Genomic DNA, 11,172 nt, shown 5'->3' with positions numbered 1-11,172 from the left:
ACCATCTATAATGAGATCTGGTGCCCTCTTCTGGCCGGGAGGCATACATGTGGATAGACTACTGTATCAATTAAAGGTGTGTACCACCACTGCCTGGCTAGTTTAAAAAAAAGAAAAAAGAAAAAAAGGCTGTGTTCACTAATGTGTGTGGTACCCAGTCTAAAGCAGGAGTGGACCTATACTTTGAGTATAGGCTTTTCAAAGTCTTTTTTTAAATATTTTTAAATTTTATTTGTTGCTATTTCACATGTGTGGGTGTTTGGCCTGTGTATGCATGTACACCATGTGCATGCTTGGTGCCCACGAAGGCTAAAAGAAGACATGGGATCCCCTGGAGCTGGACACACAGAGAGTTAGCCACAGGGTAAATGAACCCAGGAACTGAAGCCAGGTCCTGAGCAAGAACAGCAAGGGGTTTTAACTGCCAAGCCACCTCTCTCTGGCCCTTGAGTATAGAGTTTGTACAGAGCCTTTACGATATGCTTTCCCTGCCTTAATCACATGCTACAGTGTTGAGCAATAAGGATCTTTACTGTCTTCATTTTGGCACAGAGGCATGGGCTTGGAACAGCCCACTGTGTGCTCCATCTGAGATCTTACTATTCAGTGATAGGCCTGGGATTTGAACCCAAGCCATCTGACTCCAAAGTCACAAACAATAATCGGTAACACGAATTGTTTTTCCTTTGTGTGTCAAGCCAGAGTCATCAGCCTTGTGGTACACTGAGGAACATGCGTTTACATTCATGCTGTTGCTGTCTATACTTTTACATGCATGACAAATGTTTTCAATGAAACTTTTTCATATAGTTTTATAGGAAGAAAACCTTTCTATATTAAAAATTGTACACATACATGATATGATTTATTTACAAGAAGGGCTGAACACTACTATAGTCAGCACAATAATTTCTGTTTTCTGCTTAAGGGGAAGGGCTGGAATGGAACTCAGTGCTAGGGTGTTTGCCTTATATGCATGATATCCTGGGTATAACACAGACCTCCCAGGGGACTCTACATCAGAGTAAGGGGAGTATAAGCCAAGCTTCTCATTAGAGTTTCTATTCTGGTAGCCTCCCCTCCCCACCCCACCCCCAGTTCTGGTGTCCCTCCAACAAGGACGTTGAGTTCAGTAAACCTAATGGGTCTACTGTCCTATTCTTTCTTAATCACCATGCCTGAAAGACAGTTCAACAAGGAGGTCCAAGCTAAGCTACAAAAGACCCTCACAGAGAGCTTAGAACACAGACAAGACTCCTCTCTCCTCTCCTGCTCCAAAAAAAAGCACTGTGAAATGTAATGATTTTCCTGTATAAAAATAGTATTAAGTTACCATATATAGTCCAAGAAACTCTATACTGGGTCAGAAACGGGGGATTAATTTGTTTAATAAACATTCATTATATTTCCACCAGCCCCTAGTCCCTGGGCCACATGCTGGGGATTGTTGTAGAGGGTCGGTCATCACTCAACGCAGCGACTGTCAAGTGTTAGTGCCTGTGAGTAAGAACCTCCTTGGAAATTTGCTAAAACCGCACAACCCGGGGCCTGGGAGATGGCTCACTGGCAAAGTGCTTGCCACACAAACATAAGGACCTCAGTTTGAATCCCCAGTACTTATGTAAAAAACAAACAAACAAACAAAAAAAAACCTAGTGTGGTGACAAGCACCTGTGAACCTAGTGCTTCTGGAACAGAGACAAGAGGGTATCTGGGGCATCCTGGCCTTCTAATGTTATTGAATCCATAAGCTCCAGGTCCAGCGAGAGACCCTGTCCTCAGAAGCAGATGGAAAGTGAGAAAGACACTCAACATTTTTCTCTGCCCTCTCTGTGCCTCTCTCTCTCTCTCTCTCTCTCTCTCTCTCTCTCTCTCTCTCTCTCTCTCTCTCTTCTCTCTCTCCTCTAGGAAAAGAAGCAAGCAAAGGAACAACTCAGGTGTGTGTGTTTGTGTGTGTGTGTGTGTGTGTGTGCATCCCTATTTGTAAGCCCTAAGAGTAGCTAACTGCTGCTCATGCTGCTCAAGAGGGAGCAACATGACCACCAGGGAGTGAGGCCCCCTGAAAGAGTGGCGTCTGAGCCCCCCAAACCGACTCCCTAACTAACTTGCCAGACCTGACCAGCAAAGCCACAGGGGGTTGGAGGAAGGATTTCTTTCCTTTCCTTTCTGCTGGCTCTACCGCCGTGGACCATGCTTTGTACAGGCCTGAGAATGACAGTCCTCTCAGCAGCCCCCACCCCAGCTGTTCCTGCATCCCAGGAGCCCTCCCACCTTCTCCCGAGTGGAGCCAGCTGTTGTCACCAAAGCCACCTGCCTCTTCCCTAGGAGTCTCCAGTTCCAGAGGCCTCCAGAAAGTAAGGCAGCTTGCTTGAGGCCCTTCAGGAGGAGGGGAGACAAGACAGGCACTAAAATTAAATGGATTGTCTACAAACGTTTTTATTTTTTTTAATTAAAACTGTGATTCTTTTTCATGGGAGAAGAGGCCCTTTAAGAACAATTGTGCTCCCTAAGTGGCAGGCGCCCAGCTTAGGAGCTCTGCCCAGAGCCAAAGAGGGAAGGGAGGTGACAGGGAGAGAGGCATGGGTGGGGACAATTCTCCTTCTTGGGAGAAGAAAGCAAGGTGGGAAGTGTGAAGAGATTGTGACACCCACCGGAGCTGGGAAGAAGCCTCCCTGGCCTCTGCTGCTGCAGAGGGGCCAAACCTCTTGGGGACCCAAAGCTAGGATTTTGCGTTTTTCTTTTGTTCCACACGATTATGCCACCTTCTGTTCCAGGAGGGCCCCAGCCACTAGCTTTGACAGGGAAGACAGAGCCACACACAGCCTTGACTTTGGGGCAGCCGGTGTAAGGGAGAGATGGAATCTGGGAAGAGAAGAGGAGAGGGAAAGAGGGAGGGAAGGAGAGAGGGAGGGAGGGAAGAGTGGAGGGAGAGGGAGAACATAGAACTGAGAGTGTGGGACCCGACTTTGAAAAGCAAAAAAAAAAAAAAAAAAGTGAACTGTGTGTGTGTTGTGTGTGTGGGCTGCTGCTCTGACGTCAGCAGAACCCAGAGCCCGAGACAGCCCCACCCCCACCCCACCCCTCCTAAGCACTTCAAGTATCTGCTGTCCACACTGACACCACTCCGTCCCTGCCTTTGGATTACTCCACAGGGGAGTGCAGGCATAGCATATGAATTTGGGGTCCAGGGGCTATCTTGCCCCTGCCAGGGAGCTGTGGTCCCTGCACCAGCAATACCCGCTTGTGGGGATGCCACCCTGTGGCCCCTCCCGCTGCGCCTGCTGCTGGAGCTTTGGAGTTGGTCATGTCCAAGGCCAGCATCTTCCAGGACCACTCCCACCTTCCCCCAAGTCCAGACGCAAGGCTTCCACCCTGGGCCAAACCTGCGTTCCGGTTGTGGATGAAGGAGAGTCTGTTCACACACACACACACACACACACACACACACACACACACACACGAGGGATTCATATCTAGACCGTTTTATTTTGCCTTCAAAGTTTCTGCTTAATGGCCAAGAAATTTCTAAGGCAAAATAAATTAACTAAAATCTTGCTTGTCCGGGACCACGGATTTGCCTAAGAACCCAATGTTGAAGCAGCTGGAAAAAAGCTCTAGGAGCAAGGTGAGCACGTTGGGAGACAGAAACGTGTGCGGGACAGAAAGGACAGCACTGAGAAACCTGTGTTTCGGACAAAGAGAGCTCAGGACCAGAAGCAGGTCTCCTCAGGGACAAAAACACCTCCCCGCCCCCACCCCTGCACTGTAAAGTCCATTCCCCAGAGAGTGGGTTGTGTCCTGGCCCTCCTCCCTGCACTTCCGGGACTCACACCCTAACCCCTGAGACTCATCATTTGCTGAATCTTCTTTTTGGTGTGTGTGTGTGTGTGTGTGTGTTTAAATCTTTCAAATATAGGACAAAAATACACTTTGTCATCATCATAGATATATATTTTTTTCACTCTCACCACATAAATACAAAAACATCCAAAGAGCCAAGACATCCAGAACACAGTTAGTAGCCAGGATTCAGTGACACCTACCCGCGTTTGAATCATTCGTTATTTTCTTCACTATTTACCTAAGAGAGAGAGAGAGAGAAAGAGAGAGGAACAAAAAAAGAAAAGAAAAAGTGAAACAAGAAAAGAAATGAAAAAAACGAAAAGGGAAAAAAACTTCGCATGTAAATAATTTACAATAAAGTTACTAATATTTTTAATGTTTTGCGCTTGTTTCAGATGGGTGAATACATTCCAGACACTGAGGCACCTCGCGCTCTGGGCCTGTGGTTTTGGTTAAAATAAGGTGGTGGTGGCTCTGGGGGCTCGGGTTGCTGCACCCACGTGGTGGGGTTGAGAAGGAAGAGGTGTGTGCCCTGTGTGCCATGCAAAGAACCACTGGTACCAAGGAACTAGGACCCGTGAAGGCCATAGTGCTGGGCATCCATCCCAACAGTCCTTCTGAAAGGAAGTGCTCCGGAAGCCCGGGGAGTGAAAACCCTTTGCAGATGTAAGTTCAGAAGACAGCAGACAGCCGGTGTTGATTTGCTTCCAAGCCCAGCCATTCCACCTTAGTTTTGCGTCTGGGAGCCGACCACCAGCCACCGCGCTGTCTTGGGAGGACAGCCATGGCCCTGAATCGTTCCTCCTTGGCATCATTGGCTTTTCCTCTTTAAGTTCCTATTTAACGTCATAGCACTCAGGATTTTAATTTTGCACGGCCCCCGTGATGCGTTCTCTAGCAAGAATTCCTTACATTTTGCAAACCCAACTATTTATGAGTGTTTGAAAATAGGTAACAATTTTATCTGGTTTTATATAACAATTACTCTTGCCTTATTGCTGTTAGATCAAATTTATTACCACCTTTACCTAACAAGACGTTTGATTTATAGTTTCTCGGGGTCGAGGGGCTTGCGATTAGAGTTTCTCTAAAGGGAGTAAAACTCATCAGCTCTGTTCGGACAGGAGCTGACTATGCACCAGTTATCCTGAGAGATCTAAAAAATCGGGGCCAAGAACTCCAAAAACCCTGGTTTCTTTGACAAGAGGAGATAGGCCCTTTTGGGGGGGTCTAAAGAAACCGAGAAGCCTTTTTTAGTCCCTGGCGGCCTGCGAACATATTTCCTCTTTCAAAAATTCGTAAGAGCGGTGCGTCAGTGCCCCTAACCAGAACAGGTGTGTGTGTGTGTGTGAGGGGGGGGGTTAGGGTTAGGCTGAGTGTGTTCCCTCCCTGACTGGTAGGGATGGGGGAACCAGGGATTGGTTAACTCGGGTATTTCTCCCCAATTCTTTGGATCATTCCTGGATTCAGAAGGAAGCTGGTTTTGGAGGGAGGGAGGAAAAGTAGAGAGAAGAACAAAAAACAGCTCAAGTGAGATGAAATCAGTAGCCTGCGGGGAGGGGCGCGTATGGGGGAGCAGTCACAGGCCTAGTGGGGGCCAGGAAGGCCAGCGCAGGAGCCCTGGGCGCCTAACGCGCCGCGCGAGTCCATAAATACCACCACAATAGATGTTATAAATATAAATACAGGGTAACACTTAAAATCAGTCCAGCGCTTTTTTCTCGGCCCCTTCTTTATTGTTGGTCCGGGAGTAAGGCTCGAAGGCCGAGGAGCTCAGGTACCGGGCTGAAAGTTCTTGCAAATTCCCGGCTAGCGAACCAGCCATCGTCAACGGGGCGGAGGACAGGCGGCTTGCCACGGAGCCTAGCAGCGACGGTACCGGCAGGCTGAAGAGACCGTGGCTGGCAGCGGGTGCTCCTGCGTGCAGTCCCCCGGGCCCTGCAGGCCCTGGGCCGGGAGCGCCGCCCACGGCAGGCGGGTGCTGAGATGCCGCGCCTGCGGGCCCCGGGGCAGTGGCGGCGGCGGCGGCGGCAGCAGCGGCGGAGCCCGCCGCAGCGCCAGCACTCAGGGCCGGGAGGCTGGGCCCGCGCAACGCCGAGCCGAGAGCGCCGGTAGCACAGGGAGGCAGCAGGGCAGGCAGGCCGGGCGGCGACAGCAGGCGGCCCTGCTCCAACAACCGCAGCACGCTGCACGTGGCGGCGGTCTCCGACACCACCGACCGCAGCTCGGAGTCCTTGCCCTGGTCCTTCTTCTGCTTGGTTCGCCGATTCTGGAACCAGACCTTCACCTGAACGCAGATATGCGCCAAGGAAATTGGAAGAGAGAGCAGCAGGAAAAGAGCAGAGTCAAAGGCAGCAGGGTTATTTGGGGGGGGGGTGTCTGGGTTACCGGGACCCTTCCCTAATCCCAGCCCTAGTCGCAGCCCCACCCCGCAGCAGAGGATCGAGGCTCCGAAGCTTCTAGCGGAGCAAGAGCCACCACGAGGGGGACACCATTCCACTGGGCTACGCTTCCGGGTCATTCAAGCAGGCCTAGGCCAGAGCGGGTTACAAAAGCAAAGTAAATAAAACGTCCACGACACTAACAAGGAAGGAAGACAGGGATATTTCACTGGACTGCCGCAATACCCACGGAGGCGTTTTTCTGTTCACAAACTGTTGAATCAGCACAGCCCGCCCGGAGAGCCTGAGAGCAGGCCTGGGGAAGGTTTTGCGGGAAGCTGACTGAGGTGCCTGGAACAAGTGTGTCCTCCGCCTTTCTAGATCCAGGTCGCTAGCCCGGTGAGCTCACATTTGGCCCCAGAAAATCTAACTGTGCCCCTTGGAGACTCCAAGGGGTTGTTCCCTGCTCGTTAGGCCAAAGACTGCCCAGAAGCAGACAGAGAAGGTGGGTGAAAGCAGGGCGGACTTCCTAAGCCTGGCTTTCTCTGCCTTTCAGCACCAGCTAGTTTGAAGAGCCCAAAGGGTATCTGCACTCCATCGGGGACTTTGGAGTCAAGGAAGACAGGAGACCGATGTAGACTAAATACATTCAATGCTGCTTCCCCTTCTGCCTCTTTTGGCCTAGAATAGAGGCTATATGGGGGGGGGATACACACACGGACGACATCCTATTTAGATTTTTGAAAGCTAAAGGAGTTGGGGGTTAACACACATAGTAAGACATGTCACTATGCCAACTCAAACTCAGATTTTTCCCCCCATTCTGTCCTCAGTTCTCAACCCAGATTTTAGGCCTAAAATGCGCTCCACCTGTTTCGGGCTAGGCATAGAGGAAGACACTAGGAAGAAAACTGACAAGTTGTTAGCACACCCTGGCTGACCCAAAACAGCCCACACCGGGCAAACCCTCCTCAGCCTTGTAGTGCTTATGTAAAGTACTACATGGGACTTTGTGGTAAGGATAAGGAGAGGGGGTCTAAGATGCAAAAGGCATTATGTGCAGTGCTGGTACCCAAGTCACCAGATCTGCTGCCCAGTCGCTGGCACAGAGGACAGCGCCTCTTAGCATCCCAGAGGGATGCTCAGGGTTAGGATATAAGAGGTGGGGGTGTCATATTTGCACAGGCGGGTCTCTGAGAGTTGGCACTGTTTTCTGCTTCCTGCAGAACGGATCTGGGTGTTGGGTAAACCCAAGGGTCCCAAAGCTGGGTGTTACTGGGAATATAGCCAAAATGGTATGTATCCAAACAGTGGGGGGGGGCAGGGGGTACGACGACGACCAGCCTTTTGTAAATCAGAAGCCATCCAGAAATTCTAAAGTCTGAGAACCAAAAGGAATTCCAAAAGGACTAAATATATGGGGTCCCCCGGGCCAAGCCAGGGTGTGAAGAAATGAGACCCTGGAGGACTTGAGGATGTGGAGATTCGGAAACGGGTAATTTTAAAAAGAGGGGGAAGCCTTAGGCGTATCCCCGTGTCCTTTCCAACTCCTCCATGTCCCTGGGCGGTTTGGTCAGCAGCAAGGAAGATAATGAGGAAAGGCAGACTGGAGAGGAAGCCTGGGGCTGCGAGCACCCTGGCAGTTGGGTACCTGGGTCTCAGAAAGATTGAGCTGCCGAGCCAGTTCGGTTCTCTCCCGGCCCACCACATATTGGCAACGCTGGAACTCCATCTCCAGCCGGTAGAGCTGCTCCGCCGTGAAGGACGTGCGTGTCCTCTTGGGCCGATCCAGGTCCAGGCCCTTGGGCAGGATGATTTCTCGGATAGACCCCTTGGCATCTAGGGAAGGGTAGATGTCAGCCACCAGAACCCTCGGGGTTTTCTCCTCCTCCTTGCCCCGAGCTAGCTAGGAACCAGTCTCCCGGCAGGATGCGGCGGGTGGCCGCAATCCTAAAGCCGAGACCCGGTGGGTGTGTGGAGACCAAAGGAGCTAACTTCACAGTATTAATTGGAAGAGTAACCGGACTTTGTCTTGGTAGAGTTCCCCAGACACCCGAATAGGAAAAAAAAAAAATCAGTTCCAAATAGGTGGATGTTCCCTCTGGCCTACGGGGCCTCTGCTGCGTGATCCGAGTCCGCAGTAGCCCAGAGGGGCCGTTACTGAACACCCCAGCCCCAGCATGGCCCCAGCCTGCTGAGCAGCCTGCGCTCCTGCATTCCCCACCCCCACCCCGGGTGTCTGGCCGGCTTCTACCCAGGCGGTGGAAGGAGGAGGGACCGAAAAACCCGCTTGCGGGGCCTGGCTATCTGCTGGCGGGGGCGGCGCCGGCTGAAGCCGGCCTCCTAGCCGCTAAAGCCCGGGAGGAGCGCACCCCGCTCTTTGAACGAGGCCGAGACAAGCAAGGAGGCGGCATCCGCATCCCCGCGCGGTTTCTCTAGGCTGCAGCGGCCAGGCCGGGAGCTCAGCGCCAGGGCCCTCACTCAGCCCAGGCAGGCAACTGGCCGGGCGCTGTCCTGAGGCGGAAGGCTGCCCTTCCACGCCCAGGGTTCCCTTGGGTGCGCTCTGCCCTCCGGGGCTCAGGAGCACGCAGGCCTCCTACCAGCAGGTCCTTATCCCGAAGGACGCGCGCACGTCCCCGGTGAGGACCCGGGTCCGAAGCCGCAGTTTGGTGACCCTGCCCACCCCTCGCTCTCAGTGCCCGGGTTCCTTTCCGTAGCCGGGCTGCCGGGGCCCCTCAAGGCTGCTAGGGCCGAGGCCCCGAGAGAGCGAGTTCAGAGGAGCCCCAGGCTCGGATCCCCTGCGTCCGGCCGCACCCGAGAGAGGACCAGTCACAACTTTCTCCCAAGTCCTCGCCAGCCCTGGGCGGCGGCGCGCAGCTGCGGCCAGGGAATTACCCCCCAAAAGAACGCGCCCCAAAGCCCTGCCCATCCCTACCTCGGACTAGGATCCGGCGACAGTAATCCGGGTCTGCGGAGGAATTGGATTTACTTTTGTTACAATCTTCCGAAGCGCCAGACGCCGAAAAGGCGCCCTGCGGCTCCTTGAGGAAGGCGGCCGGAAGGCTCCCCTCGGCGCCCTTGATCTCCCGGCTCTCCTTGTGCGCGTTCTTGGAGACCCTGGCGGCCTCGGTGTCCGAGTGGCACCGGACGTCCATTTTGTCTGGTTTCCCGAACATAGGCAAAACAACACAGAAAAGAAGAGAAGGGGGAGGGGGTAGGGAGGAAAAAAAAAGAGAGAGAGGCAGAGGGGGGACAAAACCCCTACAACGCAGCCCCTAAGCTCCGTCGCCCGCGAGAATGAATGTCCCCGCGGGGTGGCTTCGGCGGCCGCGGAGGGTCAGCGGCGACAGGAGAGTGGCGCGCTAGGAGAGAGGCTGCAGGTCTGGTCCCAGGATCCCGGTGGAGTAGTGGCGAGGCCGCCTCGTCAGCCGCTCGCGTTCTCTGAGCACGTCCAGTGTCCCCAGCCTGGCGATCAGGTAGCGAACAGCGCAACTCCAAAACGCGGCGGCTCCGCCTGTTACTGAGACGGCCTGAGTTGTGGTTGTCCGACACCCGGGGGACGCACACTCGCTGTTTGCAATTGATTACGGGTAATTTCGCGGCCCCCACGTTTCGGTTACCTCATGAATACACTAAATTGTTTGGATAATATATCAGATCGTAATGGATGGTTTCTGTCCCTGTCCCCAATCAAGTAGGGGGTTTAGCCAGTGAATAAACGGAAATGATTGGTCTTGCTTTCGGGAAACACAATCAAAGACCCACACTTCCAGAAAAAAAAAACTTTTTGACAAGATTCATCCTGAATTGTTAGCACCATTAGCAGGCATTATTAACTTTCTCTTTGCCTTTGACCTTCCCGCTCGCATACTGGCTAAAGGGGGTTTCCTCCAGGCTCTCCGCGTAGAGCTGAATGGGGAGGGGGGCACCCCCTCAGTCCATGGAGCTGAAGAAAGCAATTGCCTCTGGGTGGGGAGGGAAGGGAGGAGGAGAAAAGTTTCCCCCTAAAGTCTCCCCCACACACACACTCCAAAAAAAAGCCAAGCCTTCTCCACTCTTTTAACACACCTCGATGCTGACAGCCATCTTAAACTGCCGCCCCTCTTCCTGTAGCCTCAGTTGGATTTTTTTTTCCACGCCTGCACCTCCAACAGCCCTGAGGCAACCCATTCAAAGGGCAGCTTTGTACTCAGAGTCCAGCAGGAGGGGGGTGGAGGGAGAGAGAGGGAGAGAGAGAGGAGAGACAGAGAGACAGAGACAGAGAGAGAGAGAGAGAGAGAGAGAGAGAGAGAGAGAGAGAGAGAGAGAGAGATCTCAACTGTGAGATCTGCTTCAAAAAAAAAAAGTTTCCCCCTAGCTATTTCATTGTCTTGCTACAATGTCTTTGAGAAAAGCAACAGCCAGTAATCCAATAACAGCATTGATTAGGCCACAATGATTCAATTCAAGCGCACGGCCTTGTGCAAGGAGCTTGCTCCAGCCCTTCTCGTCACCTTGCCGGGGCAGAAGCCCTCTCCACGCCGCTCTCCCCATTCATTCCTTTATGGGAAACGCGGAGCAAAAGGAGTGAAAGATGGCAATTATCTAATTGGACTATTAACAAACAGTCCTGTGAGTGCGGCGGTCTGGCGTGGCTCCTGGGCGGGGGAAGGGCCGTGTCCCCGGCGGCCCTCATTCACAAAGAGTGCAGGGGCCGGCGGAGGAAAGGGGTTTTTAAAAGGGAGTTGGGGGGGGGAGAGGAGAGGAGAGGTGGGAGGTTTGGCTGAGAATTTTTCCACACAATTCCAAGAATGGGGAGGAGGAGGCGGGCGGGGGAGGGGCGGGGGTCTTGGCGAGAAGGTGGGAGGCAGGGAGTGAGTGGGGAGGGCAGCGAGTGTGTGTGTGTGTGTGTGTGTGTGTGTGTGTGTGTGTGTGTGTGTGTGGTGGCCTCCGAGGGTCTCCGGCGCCA

General features: G+C 53.1%; 1 protein-coding gene across 1 annotated transcript; it reads right to left on the bottom strand.

The window, feature by feature from the left end:
- Positions 1-3,929: 3,929 nt before the first annotated feature.
- Positions 3,930-10,470, bottom strand: Vax1 (ventral anterior homeobox 1). Its single transcript, XM_040742108.1, has 3 exons — positions 9,160-10,470; positions 7,876-8,063; positions 3,930-6,130 (listed from the first exon to the last, which is right to left on the bottom strand). The coding sequence occupies exons 1-3, from the start codon at positions 9,398-9,400 to the stop codon at positions 5,546-5,548; spliced, it is 1,014 nt and encodes a 337-aa protein (XP_040598042.1). The 5' UTR covers positions 9,401-10,470; the 3' UTR covers positions 3,930-5,545.
- Positions 10,471-11,172: the final 702 nt, after the last annotated feature.

Source organism: Mesocricetus auratus, unplaced genomic scaffold, assembly GCF_017639785.1.
Source record: "Mesocricetus auratus isolate SY011 unplaced genomic scaffold, BCM_Maur_2.0 Super-Scaffold_4256, whole genome shotgun sequence".
NCBI classification, from domain to species: Eukaryota; Metazoa; Chordata; class Mammalia; order Rodentia; family Cricetidae; genus Mesocricetus; species Mesocricetus auratus.
Note: the sequence above shows the minus strand (reverse complement) of the source record. Positions and strands in the feature narration are given on the sequence as shown.

Excerpts from the sequence above, each read along its gene's own strand:
- Vax1 (XM_040742108.1), bottom strand. The coding sequence starts at position 9,400 with ATGTTCGGGAAACCAGACAAAATGGACGTCCGGTGCCACTCGGACACC. Across the intron at positions 8,064-9,159 it reads TCGCCGGATCCTAGTCCGAG|ATGCCAAGGGGTCTATCCGA; the intron begins GTAGGGATGGGC and ends ACCCTTCCCTAG. Across the intron at positions 6,131-7,875 it reads TCAATCTTTCTGAGACCCAG|GTGAAGGTCTGGTTCCAGAA; the intron begins GTACCCAACTGC and ends ATCTGCGTTCAG.